General features: G+C 35.4%; 1 protein-coding gene across 2 annotated transcripts in view; it reads right to left on the bottom strand.

The window, feature by feature from the left end:
- LOC149780470 (uncharacterized) overlaps positions 1-27641 on the bottom strand; it is a 106003-nt gene that overhangs the window by 53259 nt on the left and 25103 nt on the right. For both annotated transcript variants that reach the window (XM_089937426.1, XM_089937424.1), the window contains exon 2: positions 22218-22319. In XM_089937426.1, the coding sequence (XP_089793552.1) occupies positions 22218-22319 (102 nt within the window). The remainder of the gene's footprint in view (positions 1-22217; positions 22320-27641) is intronic.

Below are 27641 nucleotides of genomic sequence, written 5' to 3'. Positions count from 1 at the left end.
TATGCAACAACACTTCATTAATATGCAAGAATCTTGTTCACAATCAAACTCATTGAGATTTGGAGCATATAAGCCCGCATTCAAAGTTTAACTGAAATCTTGTCAAAATATGGACTCCAAAGAGCAAGATGGTTGATATACTATGCACATTAGATGGCATGGCCTTAATGTAAGCTCAGCCTTATGGCAATGTAATTTAAAAATTATATATAAAAAACCAAACTCCAAAACACATCTGACTTCCAAAATAATTTTTTTCAAATAAATCATGCACAAATTTACCATAACCTGTTTCTATTCGATATTCGGTATTGCCAATTGTCAAAATACACCATGAACTCAATAACAAACAATGCAAAATGTTTAAATGCAAAACTCCTGCTTTAATATAATACCAAACTAATAATTTCAAGTCTCTTCAAACTCAAACCTATGTCTGTATACACTAGAGAAATCAAGCAAGGAGGAGTGTTGATTGCAAACTAAAATGAAATGACTATCAAAATTTAGGTATCCTATATACTTGCTGACACTACACATATGACAAATCTAGGTCTATGCCATTTGTTAGGTGTTGGTGTTGGTGTTGTGTGGTTTAATGCCATTTTTCAACACACGATAGGCTATGCATGGCGGCCAGTATTAATGGTGGAGGAAGAACCCAGGAAAAACCTAGAAAGAACCACCAATCCAGGAGAAGTTACTGGCAAGCTTTTTCATATACCCACATTGGCCGAATCCAAGACTCGAACCCATGCAGACAGAGATGAGATGGCAGTGATCCGTAACAGACAGCACTTTAGAACACTCGTCCACTCAGGGCCCCCTCCATTTGTTAGAAACAATTAGTACAATAAATGACACAGACCCTGATCTTCCACACATTAAATGATGAAAGATCAGGGTCAATGTTGTTTGCAGTTGCAAGTGAGTATATATTGTAAGCATGTTATAGAACTAGACTGTCCACTTCTCAAGGCCACAGCATTCGCATTTTGAATGCAGAACAAGCAAAACAAATACTGACACCATAGCAGTTCAAATCACTATCATTAAGCCAGTCATTAACAGATGTTATGATTTGTAAAGTTGCTGCCCTGAGCTAATGAAAAATTGCTGATCTTTCAATCATTTTAATAACAGAACATATCCATCTACAGTGTTAACAGAAAAAATAGGGAAAATCCACTTATTGAAGATTCCACCTTCACCAAAAAAATATTTCCACTTGTGACATATTTCTTTATATATTCTCAAAAAATCATGGATATTTCTAAAACCATACTTTTAACTGGCACATAGATACTACTGTGCTGACATGTCATTAAATGCTAACACACACACACACACACACAAAATACAATGTTATATGATGGCATGTCCTGTCCAATCAGAAATTACACATGCATATACACCTCTCCCTTGCGAACTCATGCACAACAGGGTCAACAAAAAATGCACAATAAGCATGAGAGCAAGTTACTGAGGGACCTGCCATAAAGTAATTGATGCCATAATCGGGGTGGGGTGGGGACTGGGTTGTTTAATGACTGAATATCCTCTTTATAATCATGTTGGTAATATCTGTCAAAAAAAGCACTTCTTCTAACAAAACTGTTCTATGCTTTTCTGTATAATTACCTTTATTTTCAAGATACCCAAGATCATTAACATTATTCCAACTGGTTTCAACAACCTTCACATGTATGCAAAAACACTGTGTATTATGTCACTGCTTTAAGTTGTTCTTGATAATTCAATTTACAACCAAACAGGATTCCTGTTTTCAAAAACTAGGCACCTTTATTTACTGAAACGACCATCAACGTTGAAAATCGATTTTTTTAAAAAAAAACTCTATTAGTAAAACAGAGATGCCAAGATTTCATTTTAAGTAATAGTGACACTCCTTTTCATCCTTGAGGTGTGCCAATTCAGGAATTTTAAGTTAACTACAAACTCTAAAACTCACTCCTCCACAATGAACTGTATTTCTAAAACCAAGCTTTTTATTTCACCAATTATTCATTTTCCTGGGTTGCCTTGCTATTGTTGATCACATTTGTGAACGAACTGGATGATTTAAGGTGGTTTAATTACCATATATTATACAGCACATTAATATTTGTAACAGTGTTCGATTTATCAATTTAAATGAGCTGAATTGACAACAACCAGTTCTGTCAGCTAAAACTCTTTCTTTTTTCCAACCCTCTATAACTTGATTTGATACAAAAAAAACATAATGTGATAATATGAGCAGGTCTGCTTTTGATTCAGTACAACAATACAATTAATATTTCTGTAAGATATCAAATTAATTAGGTTCTCACAGAAATGCCCATAAACAGTTGTTATGGTAGACGGGCATATTTCTACACAGGAGGGCACATTGCATATTATAATGATTGCACTTAAAATGAACTAAGATTGAACTAATATATGAATGTCACTTGACAAAACTTATTTAACTGGTATTTATTATTATTAAAGTGTTGTTAGCAGTGACATGGACTGAAATTTCATTGAATGTTGTTATTTATGAACTAAAAATCTTGTTTGGAAAGAAATTTAACAAAATATATGATTTCTTATCAAATCTAAAGATTTTCATAATGCCGATAAAAATTTGGGTACTATCTACTGTTCTGGATGATAAAATAGGCGATATATCAAGGTTTCAGTTACCAATTTTTATTGCAATTTTCTTCACTTCAAAAGATAGCAGTCACTTTGGAGTATTTTCTAGCAGAAAAAAATGGAATCACACCTGATCCTGTATTTTAAGCGGGTTCACAAGTTATCAGGGCAAAGTTATTGAGGGAGCATGTAGTTAAGATTACCCTTTCTTTTTCTTCTTTACAACTTTTCACAAATGGAGAGGGGAGGGAGAGGGAAAAAGGGGTGACCAAACAAATGTGTAACTGCTACATCTTGCACAGTGTCACATTCTGCACTGAAACTGGAACCCACTGGAACTTAACTTAGCATCTGAGATAAGGCAACTGAGTATTTTAATATAGCAATACAGCATCTGAGACATAGCAACAAAGCACCACAGATATTGCAAGTCAGCATCTCAGATAAGGCAACTTAGTATTTTAATATAGCAATACAGAATCTCAGACATAGCAACAAAGCACCACAGATATTGCAAGTCAGCATCTCAGATAAGGCAACTTAGTATTTTAATATAGCAACAAAGCACCACAGATATTGCAAGTCAGCATCTCAGATAAGGCAACTTAGTATTTTAATATAGCAATACAGCATCTCAGACATAGCAATAAAGCACCACAGATATTGCAAGTCAGCATCTCAGATTATAGCTACAAAGCCTCACCAGTATTGCAAGTTAGCATCTCAGATAATAGCAACAAAGCATCACAGATATCACAAGTTAGCATCTCAGACACAGCAACAAAGCGTAACAGATATTACAAGTTAGCATCTCGGGCATAGCATCAAAGCATCACAGATACTGCAAGTTAGCATCTCAGATAATAGCAACTCTGCATCTCAGATATAGCAACTTCACATCTCTGACAATAGCAACTTAGCATGTCAGATATAGCAACTTAGCACAGTAGAGCAACTTAGTGTCAGATACAGCAATTGAGCATGTCAGATGTAGCAAATGAGCATGTCAGATATAGCAACTCAGCATGTTGTAATTTGGCATATCAGACATAGCAACTTCATATCTCTGACAATAGCAACCCTGCATCTCAGATATAGCAACTAAGCATGTAAGATACAGCAACTTAGCATGTAAGCTATAGCAACTTAGCATGTCAGACATAGCAACTTGGCATGTCAGATGTAGCCCTGGGGCTTCCACAGCTGAACAAGTGCATCTACTTCATAATGCACACTGCACACAAACACCTCTATAAACAATATATAATAATCTTTAAAAAAACTAGCTATAAATTACACCCAATTACAATTACATAACCTTGCACTGGTGTGTGTAATGGCCAGTACATGCTCAGTCTAATACATTTACTATTGGATATTGATTGCAAAATAGGGCATATAACTATGTCTGTAACAACTGGTCTATTGTAACACAGACAATTATGGGACACATATTTATTTCTAAATAATCACATTGAAAAACCAGGCCATTAGCCAATGCGTTAAAGTACCATTAAAATCAACAAGCAAATTATCCTATATATACAGTAAGTGGATTTTTAAAGAACTCCATAACCTAAATAAGGTCAAAAGGTTGGTTACTGTATTGTCTACATTTTTGTACACCTGTAATCATTTTCTTTGCTGTACAAATTATAGATAAAAATATTATTTATAATTTTCTAACTGGGAAACATGAAAAGAACAAGTGGACAAACAGTGCCTATAATCCATCTGATCTCAAGTTTTATAAAAATTCCACTTCTTTCAACACAACAAAAATACCATCATACACATGCTATTACCATACACAACCAGGTAATTTTTTTTAGATTTTTCTTATTTCAAAAGATTTTTTCTTTGTGATCCATAATTATATTGGCATATTATACCTTCTGCCTCAGGAGATTAAGTCTTCTTCAAGCAACTACGGTGAATAAAATGTGTCAAAACTATTGGTACTTTTGCAATGGTATCCAATTATCATTGCAAAGTTCACTGATGCCATGGTAATTTTTGCAATTACAATGATAAAAGTTACTGTTGTTAACAGTAATTTTTTTACTGATTCAACGGTTACAACCAGTGCAAGAGCAGATTTTGCTGTTGCAACACTGTATTTCATCACCACAACCCTAATTATTGCATTGCAACAATGAAAAGTACCATTACAACAGTAAAACTAGCAATGCTACAATGGAATATACAGTTTACTGTTCTATCAGTAATTTTCAATATTGCAACACAATAATTGGCATTACAACAATAAAATATATATGCAAAGAAATTAAAATGTATGCCTACAAATACCATTTTATAACTACAATGGCAAAACTTACCAATGCATCCAAACAATTTAGTACTTCAAATGATAACTGGATACCAGTGCAGTATCTCTCATATTGTTGCAACATTTCTGATTGTTTTGACCCTTGTTTAACACTATGCTCAACAGCAAATTCTGATCTATTGCACTGCTTCCTGTTGTGGTCAGCAGGAGAGATGATTACATGCATATCAATTGATGGATTTAAAGACCAGATCATTTCAAAGCAGATGAGGATAACAACAAGACTAGCCCCTGCATGTCAAGACCATAATCAATGGATTGTTGTAGAATGTGTGACCTTGAACCCAAGGTCAAAAGGCTAAAGTAGCACAATGCAGAATGAATTTATTTAGCTTTCTCATTTTACATTCAATATGTGAACTAAATCCATCCAGGGGTTTACGAGCTAAAAACAAACTTGAATGCATAGTTTCTACAACTCTGACTTTGACCTGAAGAGCAAATGAGTCAGAAAGCATCTCACAGAACAAACTGTTTTAGCTTCATGATGTTTCATCCCATCCATGAAGAAAATCCTTCTGGGGTTTTACTAAATACAATCAAATGAAAAAACTTTATCTGAAACCAGAACACAAATTTTCAATGACTGTGACCTTGACCCAAATGGTAAAGCAGCAAGCTAGCATTTTGCAGAATGAATCGAATGAGCTTCATAATCATTCTTTCCAAGTAAATTAAACCAAAACCATAGTGCAAATTTTCTGATATTATAAACTGGAACCTCTAGATCAATTATAAGTGGCAAGTGTGCATGTCACATAATGAACTGTCTATAATGATTAATGTCATATATGATGGGAACGTATCAATGGTTTTAGGAAATGTGCAAATGAAAACTCAACAACAAAAAAAGAAACTTAAATTGTTGACATCAATACCATCAAAAAAAAAGACTGATAAGTAATGATTCCCATTAGCATGGGATCAACAAAACACAATTATGAAAACAAATTTCACACAATAATATTGTGCCTCAAGATACACATTTTTATGCATGTACATATTTAAATTGATTTGTAAAAATATATTCAGAACTGATTATGAAGAAGACAAAAAACAGACTTTACAAATACAAGTTTTCCGACTAAAGTCTACTTGCCTTGGACGCAACCCATGACTGCATAACTTGTTCAGTAGGTGCCAGGCCCTTAGTACATGGTCAGGTGGTGGTAAAGAAAATCTGGCAAACAATGCAACTGTATACACCTGGGGAGTCAGACTTTACTGTGATAGGAAGTGGACTGGTTGCACTTTCACAGGGAGTACTTTTGACAAGTGAGATAAGGTGACAAAGAATTTTAAAAACAAACATTCGTTCTATCTTGAGCAGTTACATAAACCTACAAGAGAAACCAATGTGGTATTAGGACCTTCCTACACTTGGGGACAGACCATTTTATTGGGGGGGGAGGGAGGCAGTGACTTTCATTATAATTGGGACATGTTTCCCATTTATATCAACATTTTTCCCCAATTAATACTAATTGATATAATGGATTCAATAATTTTTCTTCTAAAACCTTTAACAACAACATTTTTTTCTAAATATATGGTCAGTCTTTTAGTATATTGTTGAGAAAAATCTGGATAACAATAAGAACCAAACCTGCAATACCATTAATTTTCCAATAACCACTGGGGTTTTTTTGGGGAGGGGGCCCTATAAATTATCTAAACTCCCAATCTATTCTATTTGGAATATTCAAGTCACAACTTGTGAATACAACATTCTCAAAAATTAGAATTTTGCAAAGCCAGCTAACAGCATTTCTCCAAAGATAGGTCCAGTCAAATTTTCCTAGTCCATTTTTATATGTAGACGTCATGTCTATGGCAGTCAGCAGGATAAATTGGTTCACAGGAAATCCATGTCTTGAAATACTGAAACCATTAACCTTGTTATTTGTGTAAAGATGTGACCCTACCCAAGCCCTGTTCTCGGGGAATAGGGAGATCCAGTGAGCTCAAATTTCCGTTTCTTACCACCGCTGTATGATATTTGTGAGGGATCTTAATTACTGCACGAGACTGTTGTTGTTGTTGTAGGGTTTAACGCCATTTTTCAGCACACGATAGGCTATACATGGCGGCCAGTATAAATGGTGGAGGAAGAACCTGGGAAATCCCCGGAAAGAACCAACTGACACTCAAGAAGCTACTGGTAAGCTTTCTCACATACCTACATTGGCCGAAACGGAGACTCAAACCCACGTAGACAGAGGTGAGATGGCAGTGATCCATAATGGAGAGCGTTTTAGACCACTCGGCCACTTGGGGCCGCTCACATGAGACTGAGAAGATCTCCTGTCCTGTGGCCACTTAACATCTCTTCACACTGACAGGGGCTGAGTGGTTCTAAACACCAATACAAGTTGAGCTGTGAAGTGGTGGGGCAGTTCCTGTGCTGCCTGCCTCCACCCTTCCTTTATTCTTCCACCAAAGCAACAGTGACTCAAACAGATGATCTGGAAAGGGAGAGTATGACAAGGTGTGAGAGATGTGGGTCACAGACAAGCAACACATATTAGGAGTAAACTGGCTGAACCCATCAAAGTACTGGCCATGGAATGGTAAGCATCCCTGGTCAATGACACTAGCAATCCTGGACATCACCTCACAAAGGTGACTATTGCTGGGTATCTCCATCGAGTCTGAAATGTGCCAATGAGGCCAAATCCAACAATGAAGGTGCAATGACATCCCAAACCAGCTCTGAAAGGTATGGATCACATTTGTATGCCTTATAAAACATGAGCAGACAAATGGACAGCTGCTATATCCTTATCAAGTGCCTGGAGATCAGTGCTGAAGGTGTCTATCACCTTAAGTCTATCTGATTGAGGAAGGAACCAAGAGGATGGCATATCTTGCTCCTGATCATGATCTAACAATTCTTTATAGTAGTGGTAGGGAGTGGAGGGCATTCTGATGTAGCCAACACCCTATAAATGTCCTGAACGGTGGCTTGAAAGCTCAACTTCAGCCCATTCCATGGTCAGATCTGAGCATGATGTGAAGGATGGTGGACCTGATGGAGTTCCATATAAACACACTGTGCATTGAGGCCCAGTCTGGGTCAACTTGCAGCTCTGGAGAAGATATACCAGATGGTATGAAGACTCATTTCTGTCCAAATGAATGTTGGATGGTTCAATTAGAGCTTGGATTATTGGAGGATAAACTGTATCATGTGATAAGTACAGACCTGGAGCTAAAAACTGGCGACACCTGGCATTGCCAAGGAGGTAATAGGCAAGAGTTATTGCCCTAAGTAGGGCTGGATTCGCAAGGTGGCAGGCTAACATTCCTAACGTAATCTGACTGAAGAACATATTCAAAGGAGAAATGATGTCACTCACACATGCAGATTAACTTGTGTATCTATATATAGTTATGATTTGTTATCTATATATACAGTTACGATTTGTATCTATATATACAGTTACGATTTGTATCTATATATACAGTTACGATTTGTATCTACATATACAGTTACGATTTGTACCTATATATACAGTTACAAATGCTCTTGATCTGTGATATTTCATCCGAGAACTCACAATGTCAAAGATGAATGTAAAACTCTCACACTGAAAAAGAAAATCCAAGTTAAAAAGTTAATACACTATTATTTATTTAAAGATGCATATTTAATCAGTCCTAACATTCATACCATTGGACTTTCCCTCCTGAATAAAACTGATTACAACCTCCCCAGAAGTCAAGTGAGACTCATGCTTTCCTAGACCGATGAACTATTTCATTGATCTCATGCAAACATGTTACAACTCCCACACCAATCAAAACAAGAATAAAAATGGCAAAGTTACTTCACTTATTTCTGATCACATTGGCAAAAAACAATATTTCCAACTCAACCTTTTAACTTTGTGACAGGAGGTGGCATGCTCATTTTGCATGTACGGTTCAGTTTCCCCATCATTATTTCTTGATTTCTTTACATTCTATATCTCAAGAGTTTCATAAGATGATCTTCCATATAAAGGACACCTTTCTATAAAGGTCAATTATGGTCAGTCCCCAAGAGTGATCACCATATATTGGTTCAACCATATCTTGACAGAATTCAGTGGAGCTGCAGTGACTAAGTGGTTACCATGCCAGACTCATGACAGAATGAATGATTTATTTAAATTTTTAGTTGAAAAAGTCATTAATGTAATAGTTTCATATTTTTTTTAATTTGTACTCTCAATATTGTTTCTGAAGGGTAAATCAATACAAGGTAATAGCTGATTTTCTATTTCATTCTCTTTTTTGTCTGTCTTGATTAATCTTGTGGGTATGAGTGAACTTTGTTTTTTCCTGTTCACATTGGTATCATTTCACAAGCTATCTTCATTAAACAAAATTATATGATGTGTACTGCTATTACAAAGGCATTACAACTACTGAGACTATAAATTTTTCAGTGTAAACCTAACCTTTTATGCTCCATCTTGAAGGAAATTTTCAATGAGTGCTTTGCTGTTTGAAAGTTACATCTATATTCACAAAAAGCTATCATGATTCTAACCCTTGATTTTCATTCAGAAATGTGAGAACAAGAATCTTTCATTATGCTTCAGCATAGAATTGGAAAATAATCACACTGCTGTATGTATATGATCATGTCTTCCAGCGTAGAACACCAGCAGTACATGGTAGCTCAATCCTGTATTAATCATGATGTTCATCTCTCTCATTTACTTTTCTGACCTTCTGTTGTGAGCACAGTGTACCCTAGTAGCAGAAATATCCTGATTTCTATTTGAACCAGAACATTCTTTCACAAAAATCAACATAAAGAATAATTGCAACACATTGTACAGACTTAACTGCCCAGCAAATATGCTGTTTCACAATGATCAGCAGAGCTTCAGTTCAATTAGAAATCGAAAAAGCCATTGCTGTATTTCTAATGGGTAAATGAATCCTTAAAGCTGAACCAAGAACTACTTGATTATTTTTCGTCCCCTTTGATTAATCTAGCCGATAAAAGTGGACTTTATTCTTTTACCATTTTACATTTGTATCTTTGTGCAAGCTTTCTGAAGTACATGTATGCAATTTGGACAGTATGAACTGCCATTATCACAGCTATTTCAACTGTACTTTGAAAGCTGACATGTTTAAATGCCATTTTAAGTTCACAATTTATTTGTCATATTTTTCAGGTAAGAAAATTGTCAATGGCTGTCTTGCTTCTTGAAATTTACATCACATGATTTTGACTATGACAATCAAACATCTTTAGAAATGCAAGGACAAAAATCCTTCATTGCTTTAGTGTAGGATAGGAGAATTACATTTGCTTGATCAAACTTTTATCAGTCACTAGGCTGTCTCATGTCTGATGCAAAATTCTGACCCCTGGGTTGAAATTACCTATAAGAACTAAATGCATGTGATTGTTTCTACTAATACTCACACAGCAGCTGGATCAAATGCTAAAAGTGCAACAATGTAAAAATGACTGCAACAATATTGTCAAAGTACAGCTACAAAGTTACAAGCTTTAAAAGCAGAAAGTTTTTTGGCTGTCTGTCTGAGAACACTATCTCAAAGTAAACTTGACAACAGTTTTGTGAAAGTGTGGAGTGGTTTATCACCAAGAAAACAACCTGTAATATTTATATCATCATCATTTAAATTCTTTTTGTGACTCAAGACAGGTAGGTACGGTACTCGGATGCAACAAATAGTGTGACTATATAATACTACAGGAAGTCATCAAATGAATTATATATGTATGTATGTAGGTGTGTGTGTTTGTGTATGTATGTATGTATTTATGTGTATGTGCACATGCATGCATGCATGCGTGCAAGTGTGCATGCATGCATGCATGCACGTATGTATGTATGTATGTATGTATGTATGTATGTATGTGGCTCAAAAGCACATCTGCACAATAATAGCTATATAGTGCTGATAGGTAAAATCATTAAAATTAGAAGTCCAATTTTTTTCTTCCTCTTAATAACCACTCATTTAAAATGTCCACAACCTTCTCAGCTTAGCATCATCATAGGAGGGGGTCCAAGGTGACTGAGTGGTCTATCAGGTTGAACATTATCACAGGGGGGTCCCAGGTGACCGAGCAGTCAATGGAACTTGCCTTTACACTGATCACTCACACATTTTACCTCTGTCCATGTTGGTTCAAGTCTCAGCTCAGCCAATACGGGCATGTGAGAAAGTTTGCCAGTACTTTCCTCTGGGTCAGTGGTACTTCCCAGGTTATTCCTCCACAAAATATACTGTCCGCCATGCATAGCCTATCATGTGCTGAAAAATGGTGTAAAAGCCACATAACCAATCATCATCAAAGGACACATCGTACAGACAAAAACTGACTATACTATTACAAATCATGAGATGTTTGCTAAGAATACTTACTTCCTATCCAACTACCCCACAACTAAAACAGTGATCGAGGCATCTTGGCTACCTGATATATGCAGTGAAACCCCTTTTATCCAAACTTTTGCGATCATGTAAATTAATTTAAAAAATCCCAAACAATCTCTTAAGAGACAGCTGTATAAATAAAATCTGGATGAAGGAACCTTCACTGTGGTAGTAATTTCAAACAGATGAAACTGATTAGCCCCACAAGAGGGTTTAGGAATAATCAGTAAATATCATTTCTTGATAGATATACTGTTGGTAAAGGATTTCAGGCCTCTCATTTTATAAATATCACACCATTTTCATTTTCAAATACCAAAGATTTCTAATCATTTGAGGAAAACCATCCAAACCCATTCAGTAAACTGCCTAAAACTAACTGTCTTGAGGATTGGAACCTATCACAAAATCAATCCCCGAGGTTAAAATATCTGAATTCTGCAATTTTCTGTAGAGACAGTCTTAACAATAATAAAATAATTTCATGCCTGAACAAAGACAGGACATTTCAAGTAAATACCATAGACTCCCAGTGTATTCATGTGGTGCTGATAATTTGATAGATATATAATGGGACAAATTCTCCCACTTTTAATTCTAGATAAGACACTCTGACCTTCGAAACAGAGTTAAGTCAGTGAACAGGTCTTACTAAACAATTTTAAATGACTCATTTGAAAAAAAATTCAAGCCTTAATCATTTGTAAATAGATTAATCCTCTCCTACTGTGCCAATCTGCAGCATGAGAAAGGGCACTTGAGTCGCACCATTTTTCACTACCTTAAGAACATGTCGTGTTCGATAATGGAACAAAAAACTTGTTTGTAACTAGAGGGGAAACATCTATGCTAAGCCTCTTGAACAAACAGCGACTGAATTCAAGAAATGTCGAGTATGCATAGCTTATAAAGACTGGAAAATACCTTGCTAGACAATGCCTCAAAAGTCCTTTACAGTGTACAACAGCTAATGAGATACCAAGATAGCTGTCTGATAAACTCATCAAAGACCATGATATGATACTGTATGATAAAGAGAAACAAATAATAACAAGGTCAGAACCTGCATATGGAGCCACTTTTATCTAGACAACTGAGAGACCAATCCATTTAATTTTCAGAGCATGGGGGCATGGTATTTTCTAAACAATATTTCTAGCCCCCAGACAGCTTGAGCAAGTTATTATTGCTGATGTTTTGATTAAAAACATTATATTCATTATAAAAAAACTTTATTTTGAGATAAATGGAGAAAAAATACCAATTCATATGAAAATTCCACCCCACCCCATAAAATTAAATGGTTGTTGCATTACAGCAAAACTTAACGTAAAATTGTTGATGCTGAAGTAGCCTACAATTAAATGATATGTCTTGCCTCTAACATGGGTGTGAAAAAAATGCCTAACAGACTCTCGTAAAACAGCAGGCAATAATGTTGTTGGAGTGTTGCAGATCACTGACCTTGGTATTTCTCAACTTTTCTCATTTTAATATATGAGAGTTGGGTGGTTGGGCAGAGAGATATCTTGTCTTCAAATTCCTGCCTAATAATACACAGATTCAACCATTTACCTATTTTCACCATCCTAAACTCTTAAGTCTCTTCAGTTTCCAGGATTCTGAATAGAACACTACCCTAGCACCGAAGGTCAACAAGGTCAATTATGTCTGATGATGTATTCAGCTACATGTATTCTTGAAGTTAAGGAAGATGATGTGAGACAACACAAGCTGACATCAGGTATAAAAGTGATGTCAAACTGTGCATGTGGTGTATTTCTCAACCTGCAGATTATACTTGACAGTAATGTCTGATGATGCATTCTCATTGTTCTTTGGATTAAATTTCCTGGCTCCACATCTTCTGCATGAATCAGTGAATGAGTCAAAGCAACACAGATCAGCTTCTCATGGAATCCATGGAAACCTGCCAAGCATCTTATTAGAGGCAATACACACCAGCATGTTTTAACCTGCTTGACACCAGAGCCCAGAAATATACACTGCCCCTGTTGGGTGCTTGCAATCTGTTTTAAAATAAACATTGATCCAATGGACATGCAAGAAATGACTATTTCTATACACACAGTCCATATGGTCATCAAAAGATTATTAAAAGAAACCAAAATAATGAATAACAATTACCAAAGAGAATTATGAAAATACAATATATTCAGTTGCAGAAGTGTGATCTTAACATATCTACTATCTTTTAAATCATCTATGTAAGAATGAGATCATAAATACATAGTGTCAAAACTCTTCAAAAATAAAATGCAATACTTCAAGATGGCACATTGTGGACCCCATCCCCTTATAATGCACCTTATCTCATAACATATGTATTTTGTCATGTTCTACTTAATACATGTATTTGCTTCTCTTGCCATGAAACAAACCTTTCATGAAGATATTTGCAATTTGAACTTTGTGCAAAGTGGACAATTTTTCAAACCAACTATCTCCTTCTTCAAACGACTGCATGATGCATCTAAATCCTATGTTCAAAGTATATAATGATCCAAGATGATCACAACATTGGCAATATGCATGGGAAAAAATCTGAATGAGCAACATAATAATAATTCCAGGTGTGACACATTATGATCAGCAGACACTGAACCTATTTTCTTCATCTTTCTTCAATTACAAAAATAAAACATTCACTGTTTCTGGTCACGATCTGAGACAGTGTACTACACATAAAAAGACACATTTACCTGAAAAGACCGTGCAATCAATACACTACAACAAATAGCAACTGGTCAACTTAGTCTAGAATGATGTCACACATAAAAGCAGAGATGTAGTCATGGGAGGTAATACAATCAGTCATTCATGGACAATCTAACTCTTCAACAATTTTAATGGTCAACTTCAGAAACTATGAACAAATTTTTAATGGAGAAATTTTTTAATCTACACATAATATTAAATATAAAGCAAGATTTTCCATATAACTGACTCTTAACAAAATACAAAACAAATTTTTGTTCCATTCACCTCTTTGATGTGTTCAACCAAATTCTGATCCTAAAATCTACTGATTTATTTTTTAAATAATAAAATTGACAATTGGACATCATATATTTTTATATAAAGTAGAGAAAATAGGCAGTCAAATGGGAACATACTCTAAATATTGTACTGTATTGTGTCATTTATGTTAAACACAATGACACACAAGAATTCTAAAATCTTGAAAAGCACAGAAGAAAGGAAAGGAAACCGTTCTCATTAAGCTACGTACACATGAGAGGTCTTGGAACCTGAAATCATGTAACTGGAATTCTTTGGTTTCACTACCTACAGATTTTATTGATAATAATTAACCTGATGAAAATCAGATCTCCACAGTCATAAATGTTTATCTAACACTGAATGCTTAAGGGGTCATGTTCCGGTGACCTATGTTATTACGACAATCACTAATTTTATCAGCCAATCAGTTGAAGTCTTATGTCTTCATGTTTGGCAGACTGAGAAGTGTGGCTGAAGAGCAACAATGTGTACCAACTATTACTTTCAAATTTTTGAAAACTACATTTCCATTCCATGCCCCCTTATGTTCCTGGTATGATCTTTACATACAGTGAAGATCTGATTTAATCAGATTGTGATAATATGTAATTTAATTAACTTTAACTTTAATAATATTCATGTTATCCATTTATGAATCATATTTTTTGTTTTGGACAAGTAATTTATTTTGATATCACAATTTTTTTTAAAGCATACATACATGCATGCATGCATACATACATACATACATACATACCTACCTACATACATACATACATACTGTATATTTTCTTTCAGAAGTAATTAAATTATGACTAAGCAAATGAATTCCTGGATAAGCTGCAGTAATTTATGTAAAGTACTGTCCATATAGCAAAGACTTATCACCAAAAGGTCCATCTTTTATCACATTCTTACAAGACAAAGATATTAGGCTTTTATCACATTCTTACAAGACAAAGATATTAGGAGAGTAATGCTTTCTGGAGGGGTTAGAGTCACATGAACTTTGGACCATATTGATATAAAGTTGAAGGACACAATATGGTGCAAAATCTCTACCAAAAAAAAATATGTTACATGTAACAGTGTTCAATCAATGTGCAATGGAATTCTCTCTCTCTCTCTCTCTCTCTCTCTCTCTCTCTCTCACATACCATCTTGGTACTGGGGGGAAAAGCTGATCACTAACAATACTTTGCCATTTTTATGGTTGAAACATGTTTCTTTGTCCCATCCATCACACCCAACTCCCCCTGATTGGCATCTATTGCCTGGATTATCAAATAAGTGGCATTCCACTTTGCCCTCCTGTCTGCAGGATAAAGCAGAACAAAGGCAGGAATCTGATGGTGTTCAGGAAAATCAACATTAAAACAAGTATTTCAGATAAATCTGGTAACCTTTACATATGGCTGTCCTTTAACTTTCAAGATAGGCCAAGATAAATGCTGTATTTATCCAATGGTATGTTTATGTTTAAATAGGAGCCAAACTCAATCTTTACCAATTTTTTTCCCAATATTTACTAAAGCTATCTTTGTTTGATAACAAGCTCTCTCACCCTATATTTTAAAGAAAAAATTTCTGACTGGCCCCAAGGTCTCATCACATGAGAAATAATACACTATAAAGTAGCTAGGGTAGCTTAGCTGGTACAGCATCAGGTTCTTTGTCCCAGTTCCATCACTCTGCCAGGTCAGAGACACTACCAGTGTCCTTGGGGAAGACTCTTGGCCAATATGATTAAAATCTAATCTCCACTGTCCTAGGAGAAAATCTTACAGGCATGTCCTGGTGACCTATGTTATTACCACAATTGCTAATTTTATCAGCCAATCAGATGAAGTCTTATATTTTCATGTTTGGGAGACTGAGCAGTGGGGATAAAGAGCATCAATGACAATTCTTTCTTTCATACTAAATTATGCATCAAACTGACTGAATTCGAATACTGTTTCCTTCCATCAGATTTTTTGCAAGGAGGTTCACAAAATAATTTCATTCAGCTGACCTGCTGTATACAAAAAGAAAATAAACCAGGTACAAAGTTTCAAAATTTAAAAATGGAGTCTTGAAACTGTGTTGTGAAGTTTGAGTTAACTCGTTAACTGATAGTTTTTGTCGCCGGAAATACGAGTATGAAACACATTTTGGAGGCTGCTTCTAAATACATCCAATAAAATCTGCGTCCAAGTGATTTCCATTTGGTCTTGTGCCTAGCTGTGTTAGAAACATCGTCATTTTTCATTGACTATTTTGCTCTCGCATGTGCAGAAGGGAAAAAGATGGGAGGTTTATTTGCGGTTTTTTGGACCCAGCACTTCTGTGTCCTGGCCACTTTTTGAACTTGAAACCCCAATTTATCCTACTTTTTGCAAAGGTTCACCTGTATGTGTGATGTTCAGACTGGTGTGCCTTTAAACTGAGGCCAGTCTAAAATCCGAACACAAAATCTGATTCCAACGACAGGAAAATTTTTGGTGCAATAAAACTGGGTCTAAAAAAATGTTTTTCCCTCTGTATTTTGCACTGCGAGTAGTGTGTGTGTATGTGTGTGATTTTGATTTTTAACATAGCTTTAAAAAAATTTCAGTCATATCACTATGATGTCTGCAGTGTGATAGTTTATAGTTAAATCTAGCACTCAGGCATCAAACATGTAGCAATCTGTCCCACCCAGTCACATTATCCTGACACCAGGCCAACCAGTCCTAACACTAACCTCTTAATGCTGAGCGCCAAGCAAGGCAGCTGTTAGTACCATTTTTGTAAGTCTTTGGTATGGCACGGTCAGTGATCGAAACCACGACCTCCCACATCCGAGGTGGATGCTCTAACCACTAGGCCACCGGAGCAGTTGTATTGTGAGTAGAAAGTCCAGATTATGATTAAATATTCAAGGACTAATCAGATTTTGTGTCATCATCAAACTTCACCCATTAAGCAAGTTAATTAATGCAAAACTGTTGAGCAGATGTGTTGCTATCTTTTATGAGTTAATGCAAATACCAACTTTTCTACGAGTAAAAGGAAATTACAGTCATTAAGACATCAATCTTAACAGATGTCCTTAACCACTAGCTTTGTAACAATCAGAAGAAATCAAGAAAGACATAAGCGAAACGAATACAGCAGTAAATATTTCATGATTTGCTTTAATTTTTTGCATGCATACCGGTATATGCAGTACTGTTTTGGGGCTAGCCATTATTTTTACCATCATCTGCTGAAGCATAGCAAGTTGTACAGTCTTCAATTCATATATCAAAGGTATTTAAGCTATGAAAAGAACATGTCAGATTTCAGATCTATGCTCTCTCCTTGGCTTGCAGTATCAATCATTCATCACACAACTCTATTACGAATATATTTTAATGGCATCAAGCCTGGACCAGTTTCATTGTTATTAATTTCAGATACTTTGTATGCAATAACGAAAAGGTGAATTCAAACCCTGACCCACATAGCAGTTCATGTAATAATACCGATATGGTCTACCAAGAAATCAAATGGTGACAATTACTCTATTCAAGTTAAGAAAATATTACTTAAAGTTTCAAGGCAAGAATTTTATATTCAACTTTGGTATGTGCCCAAGACAGACAGCAATATGAATCTGAAATACGGCAAGTCAACTATAATGGCAGTAAGAAAAAAAACTACCTCCAGTAAAATACAAGGCACTTACATTAAATTGCTGTGTTCCTTATAAAGAAACAAAAAAGTAAAAAATAGGAGCTACAGAAGATAGACTGTAGAATGGCTGGAGGAATATAAATCTAAATTTTCAAGTGTTACTAGTTGTAGAACAAGAATATTGATGCATTATATTTTTATCCAAGATGTTTCAAGCATAGCTTATTTTCTGCTATGAATAGTATGTATACAATTAATTATAAATTTACATGTTGAGCAAGTATGTATGTAAATATTATAAATCTACTTGTCCTTGAATAAGTATGTGTAAATACTATAAATCTACTTGACCTTGAACAAGTATGTGTAAATATTATAAATCTACTTGACCTTGAACAAGTATGTGTAAATATTAAAAATCTACTTGACCTTGAACAAGTATGTGTAAATATTATAAATCTACTTGACCTTAAACACGTATGGGTAAATATAATAAATCTACTTGACCTTGAACAAGTATGTGTAAATATTGCAAATCTACTTGACCTTGAACAAGTATGTGTAAATATTATAAATCTACTTGACCCTGAACAAGAATAACAGTTCGCTCTATAAAGACTGCAAAAGAGGCAAGCCCCTCAAAAGAACAGATTCTGTATTAGTCAAAAAATTATTTTTCAGGAATCCAAGATAAGACCATTTACCATATATACTCACATATAAACCCATTCACATATAAGCTGCTCCTGCCAACCCACCCCAAAAAAAACATTAAAAGTGCATGAACCACGCATAAGCTGACCTTTAAGTCGAGCCATATTGAAAATCTTGTTATCACTACTCCATCTGAAAGGATGGTCATATTCACATGGGGTTTCAGTACAGGAGGTCCTGGGGTTCAGATTAAGCATGTTATCTTGTTTTCAGTGATCAACAATAATATATACCAGCAGTGAACAAGAAAACTTAAGTTTAAACCTTGTCCAAAAGATCAGCCTTATTTCAGGCTTTTATTTTTCCTTAATTATTCACCATAGTGGCCATACTAGATGTCAGTTCATCAGAATGTTCATTTAGAAACATCTAGACATAAGCAGTCTTTGTGTAAAAACCAAAATGTAGGTACTACTTTTCATCCAGTGACTCTTTCCATTAGCAGGACTGATGGGGAGTTACAAGTTTTGTATGCAACAGGACTAACACAGGAAGTTTACATACCCGGTTCATTTGTCACCGAGGACAAACTAGACTCCTTGGAATGAATGTGTATGAAACATTTCAGATCGTTACCATTTTCATTTAGGACCAGTGTAAAAAGCTTAAGGACAATCTGCCAATTAGTTTATTAGGAGTGGCAATAACAAAAGATGGACATTGGACAGTGGATGACAGACAACAGGCCAAATATTAATAACTTAGAATTACATTCCAGAAAGAAATCAGGGTGAGCAAGCATGCCTAATAGTGGAGGCTGTATCATAAACTGCTTGAAAAAAAGATGCAGCAAGTTTGAAAACAATAAGCATAAAGAGACTGAAATTTCTTTAGGACATCTTTTCCATTTACCACCTATACCACAAGATGATGACCAATATTTTATTTTCATAACACGATCTAATGGTAATTTATTGTGTAAAATAGCCCTCTCTAGCAAAATGCTGAATCATATCCATCTTTGCAGCATACATCAATTATCAGCACACAAAAATTAGATTTTTTTTATAGAGTTAACATTGTATGTTTAAATACTGAGACTACGGGTGCATCTCTTACCTTTATTCTAACCAAAAGCTATTTGACTAAACTCTTTAACACTTACTTTCTTGAATTAGTACTGACCTCTCAGATAAAAGGAGACTGATCCCCACAATCATTAACATTGATACTTCTTTTAAAATTATAGATTTTCTATTTAGAAAATCCGAATTCCGAATTTCCATAGATTGCTATGTCATGATTGTGGTACAGAGGCAAAAACCAACAGCACTGCAAAGTTATACAGAAAAATGTAGATCAATATGACCTATTTTTTGCATGTGGCAAGTAGTTCCATCTGAGATTGTGCATGCATGTGATTTGGATTTGTAACGTTGCTTTTATAACTTTTCAGTCATATCGCTACCATGTCTGCAGTATGGAAGTATAGTGATGCCTAGCACTTGGGCATTATGCCAAAGACATGTAGCATCATGTCCCGCCCAGTCACATTATCAAGACACCAGGCCGACCAGTCCTTACACTAACCTCTTAATGCTTAGTGCCAAGCAAGGATGCTGTTAGTATCATTTTTATAAGTCTTTGGTATGACTTGGCCTGGGTTTTAACCCATGACCTCCCGCATCCGAGGTGGATGCTCTTAACAATTGGGCCACAGGAACGGTCATCTGAGATTAATGTACCAATAGTTTCATGATGGTACATACAAGAAAGTCACAGAAACAGAGCTAAATACAAAAACTGTAATAAATGAAGCATGAAATGCGACCTACTTTTGCTCACTGTTAAGCAGTACCATCCAAGAAGAAATTACCCACCAAGTTTCATTACTGTACATACAAGTGTTTGAGAAACTCACCTAAATGCCAGAACTTGTGCAAACATTGGAGCATTCCTGATAGTGAGTAGTTCCATCCCAGTTTAGCATGGATAAACTATCAAGGGGCACTGTATGCGACTCTGAGTGACACTGACTGCTGGGATTTACTTGGTTCGGGAATAACAAATACAACCAAAGTATTACATTCTAAGTTGTGCAACATTGTCAATATAGGTTGCCAACTATTTGGGATATTCTTTAAAAAAAAAACTAGACTCCAGTTACCCTGGCAAAGCTGACATAACAGAGTTACAGGGTATCACATATCTGGGCAGGAAGACATCAACCCCTACATCAATACTATCAGGGTTGACATCTTACATTGTTGTACTAACATGCAGCCAAAATGCCTATTCATCCTATCACTGTGTAGCGTATGCTGTATTTTCCGTGACATATCTTATATACATGTAAAATCTTGTGCACATATCACCAAGCTTCACTTGGCAAATACAATTTTCAACTTGAAAGAATGATTGGTTAGTTGTCTGTAACATTACAACACACATGAATGACTATAATATCCAGGCCATGGCAGTAGTATGTCTCCCTCCAGAAACAACCCTACAGATGAACTGGGTTGGTCTGCACATGATTACATGACAAGAGACATGCTGGAGGAGAGAATTATCTAATCCTGGACATTAAAATAAATTACACACATTCAACTTAATGTAATTTCCTGACAGAGAACAGAAACTTTGTATATAAAAAAAATATTTTAAAAAAAATTAAATTTCGTGCCATATGACTCAAAGTGATGAAATTTCTCAAATGGTAATTTATACTGCCATAATGATGGTAACAAGTGGAAAAGAATGGCAGCTAGTGTGCACGCACCTGGGTCTTGGATTCAATATTGGATCAGTCCAGAAGTCACCCTATGAGAGGATGAATTCTCATCATAAAGTCTAGGGTATTTTCTGTCCAGAAAAGATTAAGCAACAAAATAGCAACAGGTTATGTATTACACTACATGCAGTACTGATATTAAAATGCTAATGTTATGGCAATTTCTGTACATCTGACCTTTGATCCCACCTCTCGGGGATGGGACCCAAATATTTTACTCCTCAAGGAGATGGTCAACACAAAGGCAACCAATAAGTTTGGCATATTTATATTATGCAGTTTAAGAACATTTATTAAAGACTGACTCTTGGATGCACAAAAAATATAAACGGAAGCACAATATTCCCCTCTGGGATAAAAACAAAATACATTTAACCCATGACTTTCCGCAAAAGTTGCATTTCCAAGGGTGGTCACGTAACTCAAATTTTGGTTTCACTGACTTTAATTATCATTGACAAATATAAAATTCAGTTCACTTTAAAACCATTTATTTATCCATTTAAGAATCCTAATTTGGCTTGTTTTAGACAAACAATTTCATTATGAGTTAATCTTCACTGATAAAAATAAATTTTTAAAAAATTCATATGAAATCAAATCCTGCTGACACAAAATTCACGTTAAGCTGAGATACCTGCAATTCCTGTGTTGCTTGCCTAACAGGCAAGTGAATAATGACAAGAAGTAAATTATACTCACCACATGAACAGCACACAAAACATTTGGTGTGATACAGATTGCCCATCGCCTGGCAGGCTTCTGTTGCACCCGAAACCTTTTCTAAACACTGATAGCACTGACCTGAAAGTAGAAAGAAAAACAAAGTTAACATATACACAGGTAATCTTGATTATCTAACACAAATTATTCCCAATAAAACTTCTGGATCAAGGTAGAAGTTGTATATATTGATTAATTTCTAAGTTACTGCTATGAAATAGTCCCACCTGAAGCATCATTTTAAAGCAATTCTTTGATAAAATGATCCTGGAAAACAAAACAAAACTGTAATGACCAGTAGTCATCATTAGTGTGTGTGTGTGTGCGTGTGTGTGTGCATGTGTGTCTCAAACAATCACTAATATACAGTCTATTTTCATTACTCATAATGTTGCAGGTTTCTCCATACATGAATCTGATTGGTCTCTTTCAATTCTGATACAAAATTTACTATATTACTCAAGAGCAAAATTTCACTAAGAAGAAGCACCAAAAAAGTGAATAGTACACAATAATACCAGCTATTCTAAGGATTATTATTCAAAAGTGGAGATTTTTATATTGGAAACTAGCTCATACTTCCTATCTTTGAATAAATGTTACTCTACTGTTGGCTACCTAATCACATTGGTATTAAGGTAATGACAATGCAGATAACGCAACCAAAGCTGCCTTGCAGCTGACAATTTCCAAACTGAAAACCAATCTGCATGTTCTGTATACTTAGGAAAATAAATGGAATGAAAACATGACAAAGAAGCTTCAGATGATCAGACCCATCATTAGTGAGTGTGAACCCTCGTATACAACAAATCACAGATATTGTAGTCACTGTGCCGATCATGTATCAAACACGTATTTGTCTCACATACACCTTCTGATGGGGAATCTTGACCAGAATGTATTCCCTACCAGTGGAAAAGATTCTTACTGTAACTGAACCAATTACCTGCTAAAGAATTATAAATTTATGGGCTGCTACTTTGGTAGTACCAACCTACAGAGTTAAAAATACAACTTGACTCCTTTACCATCTTGACAGGGGCCTCAAGTGGCCGAGTGGTGTAAAGGGCTCACCGTTACGAATCACTGCAGTCTCACCTCTGTCTGTGTGGGTTCAAGTCTCGGGCTTGGCCAATTTGGGTATGTGAGAAAGCTTGCCAGTAGCTTGTCGTGAGTCAGTGGTTCTTTCCATGGTTTTCCCTGGTTCTTCCTCCACCATTTATACTGGCCACCATGTATAGCCTATCTTGTGCTGAAAAATGGTGTTAAACTCTACAACAACGACAACAACCATCTTGACAAAGTGTCGTTAAGCATAGTTTCAATCTTTAATTTACTACTCAGTGTTTAGGAGCAATGATACATCACATTAAAACAATGGATAGCAAGACAATTTTTTTTTTAATTTGCCCATATTAAAAGCGACATGAATTCTAATGCACAACTGGAGATGACTTACCCAAATTACCCCAAACTGACATACACAGGAAATGATTTGAATACACGTTTTTTTATTTACTTATGACTACCTTAAATTTATTTAGTTTAAGGTATTATAAGAAATGTTTCCACAATTTACATTTTTGCAAACGTGCCCTTGTTGAGAAAAAAACTGCTGACCTCGAAAAATTCAAAAATTTTGAGGACAGGTTATTTTTAGATTAGAATTTATGGAAAAGCTCCTAATGTAATACCTTAGGGCTTATGGTGGGAAAAATATAAATATTTAAAAATGGGACCAGTATAAATAAATAAAAATGTTAATATTACTCCCTGAAAATGCATTTGTCAAAATGCCTTGAACATAGCTACTCGTAGCATTCTTTACTTTTTGCATTACTTCATATTTTGTTTAATAACTTTACACTTAAGAAGTACCAAAGAGCCAATATTGTGCTCGCATACCATACTCTATATATTTAATAAATTTTACAAAATATATTTATCATTTCTCATCAGATATGTAAAAACATTCATCATGGGGGATTTTTCCCATTAAATTTGTAGCTTCATTAATTCAGTCGATTGTGTTTTAGGGCATACATAAATGGTGGCCTCAAACTATTCCAAAGTATTAAAGTAAACTCTGCATTTTGAACTGCTCTTATCTTACATCTTTCCACATAGAAAAAAATACCCCTATTGTAAGGACTTTCAATGTAGGTACAAAATGCCTGTGCATTTAGATACCATTTTAGAATGCAATTAGCCTGCCAAGGTAAGGCAAAAACCAATGCAGCACCTTCTCATGGAATGCTTGCATTTACAAACAAATTCAAAAGGGGATATTTCTGAATTTCCATCTTGATAAACCATGATGTTTCTATTCATCAACTGATATTTTAATGTCACAAGCCATCAGTAATGGAAAACACCAGAGATCAGGAGATCTGTAGTTTACCTGCCTATCACTATACCTGTGGTTTATACATGTACCACCAGAGCCCCAGCAACTGCCAACATACTTTACCCAAAATAATGTGAAGGGGGGGGAGTGAAACTGCCTAAATACTAATGCAGCTAGCATAAACGACATCCCAAAAGCTAGTGGGAAGAGTTGAGAGTAGATGGTTTGCCAATTAAAAGCCAGGGGGAGGAGCTGAAAGCAGATGGTTTGCAAATGAAAAGCTAGAGGGAGGAGCTGAGAGCCGATGGTTTGCCAACAAAAAGCTAATGCAGCTTCAGTGAAAACTCCATATCGGATTAACTATTTTAGTGCAATTTTACAGGCATATTTGTGATGTCAACAGGTGCTATAAAATTTGACAAGTTACCACTGAGCCTATGGGCACTAACTACATAATAAATCAAATTCATTTTAACAATTTTAAAAAGCAAAATAATTACAATGTATGCAGAAAAGTCAAGGCAAAAGTAGACCAACAGGTCAATTTTTCTTCCATATTTAAACACAACTGTATGCACCCAGGGCATGACCCAGGGGCCTCATTTAAAACCCTCATCTAATATGTGTTGACACTTGGGGACAGTGACGGAATAAGAATTCTAAGGTGCACTGGTTTCATGTCATATATACTAACTTGTAAGGTGAAGCCAACAGCAAACAGCACAGATCCAGATCTGCTGGTTCATAATGGGCCACAAGCCCTGGGTCTATGCAGTTTGTAAGGAGTAAACAGTAGAACAAAGAACACTGACCTTATCTGCAGGTGCATTATGCTATGGTAGATCAGGATCTTGGTTATTTGCAGTTTATTTGATTTATACATGTAAGCGAGCGTATACAGTAATTTAAGAGTTGTTTTTGTTTTTAAAATGACCTCATCCCACATATTGCATTCCACAGGGGCTGCACTGAAATTCAAATCATTATACTCATTAGCAAACCACCCAAAACTATCCAGGAGGATGATATATACTTTTTAAGATGGATGCTGTGGTTACTATATTGGATGTTCATTTGATTTTCATTTACTGGTAATATCTGCCTCATTTGTTTTAACAAATTACTACTGGAAAGAAGGACCTGAAAAATACAGACAGATGTGACTGTCAGTTGGATAAGTCAAAAGGAAAAAAAAAGAAATCTGATAAAGAGTTGCAATTAGTTTTTATAATACAGCTTAAATTAAAATAGGCATGTACACAGCCACTATACAAACAGGCTGAAGTAATAAGGGTATTTAACTGGTGAAATCTAAAATCAAAGTTCACACTAGAACAAGAATACCAGAAACAGTACATTACTCGCCTGCACTGTATTTAATAGTCCTCCATGTACATAATTGAAACTTTTGTGCAGAAACCATTTTCTTCTTTATTGTAGTCACCTTGATCTTTGACCTACTGACCCCAAAAATCATGTTTTCCCCCTTTACCAGCCAAGTGTAATCCATCAATAAAGTGTAATCCATGTGTTATACAGAACGGATGTTGTAGTATCATAATCATTTTTCTTCCTTCAGTCCATGACCTTGGCCTTTTACCTATTGACCCCAAAATTGACTGGCTTTTTCCTTATCCAAAATGCAAGCCATCCACAAGGTGTGTTCCATATATATATATATATATATATATATATATATATATATATATATATATATATATATATATATATATAAACATAACTGTTACTGTCTAGAAACCATATTTGGCTTTCAGTCAGTTACCTTGACCTTTTGATCCAAAATCAAAAGGGTTATTCCTTAGTCCAAGAACACGACATTCACGAAGCTCAGTAACTGTAGGTGGTGGTCAGCTCGAGCCATTGTAAAGAAATAATTTTTCTTCTTTCTGTCAGTGACCTTTGGCCTTTGTTTACTTGAAAATCTAAAGAGTTCTTCCCAAGTCCATACAGTTTGTAGTTGTAGATGAGTGGGTAACTTGAGTTATTGTGCAAAGACAGCATTAGTAGAAGACAAACTGATGGACAGAACGAAATTAAAACAAATATTCTCCACTGTAAGTACCTTATAGCTGGCATATAGAAAATAAAAATGTGCTAATGACCCCAACTTTACTGAATTTCAATAATAATTATTTCTCAAACCCATAAATTTCAAAAATGAATACATGCTAGCATGTACAAGTCTTTTCACAAAAGACAACTTAAAGGATAGACTTTCCTTGAACAAAACATTCCATAAACTGTTTCTTCACACCCAGACAACCTTTGAGCTTCATTTACCCAAGATAAAAACTAAGTTCCATTCTTGTCTTCCACATTCCAATGAAGCAATATGATAGGCCATTATGCAAGTAAGGATTCCTTGCAAATGAAAGTACAATATACATGTCCATTATGTAAATATATGAGTTGTGTTGTGTTGGCAAAGGGCTTTGACATTCCTTTAATGTTGGCTTTAGATGCCATACTAAATGTACCATAGTGATGACTGCCTTTGTTAACTCACATTCATGTAGTTGCTGAACATGCTCTTGAGGCATTTTTGTTACAATTCAATGATGGTTTTAAAAATGATGACAAATATCGAGTCAAAAAGTCAAAATGCAAATACTGTGAATTCATCCAAGTACTCATCCAAGTGCAAACTGCAGTGACTCTGATCTGCCATTGTATAATGCACCAGCTGATCAGAATCTGTGTAGTTTATTAAGTGTATGTTAATGTGGTTATGTAGATTAGTTACTAAATATTAACTGTTGTTTTAAAAATTATTATTAATATAGCTGAATTGAAAGCATTAAATCCAGACTAAAGAATGCTATGCAACTAAAATGTCATCAAAAAGCTTCCCAACGAAAATGATCGGTCCCTATGGACTTTTACAATGTTTGCCAAGTACTAAACTGGGTCAAGAAACAGGGATGTCGTCTATCATAAATAATAGGGTAGTTTTAAAAAATCCTCAACATGCACAGCTTTCATTGTGACATCACAGTGTGCAGCATTTAATCAGGTTTCTACAGGGCTGCCTT

This window comes from Sinohyriopsis cumingii, chromosome 16 (genome assembly GCF_028554795.1).
Source record: "Sinohyriopsis cumingii isolate HCF-2022 chromosome 16, ASM2855479v2, whole genome shotgun sequence".
NCBI lineage: Eukaryota > Metazoa > Mollusca > Bivalvia > Unionida > Unionidae > Sinohyriopsis > Sinohyriopsis cumingii.
The sequence above is the reverse complement of the archived record's forward strand: the minus strand, read 5'-3'. Positions and strand labels throughout refer to the sequence as shown.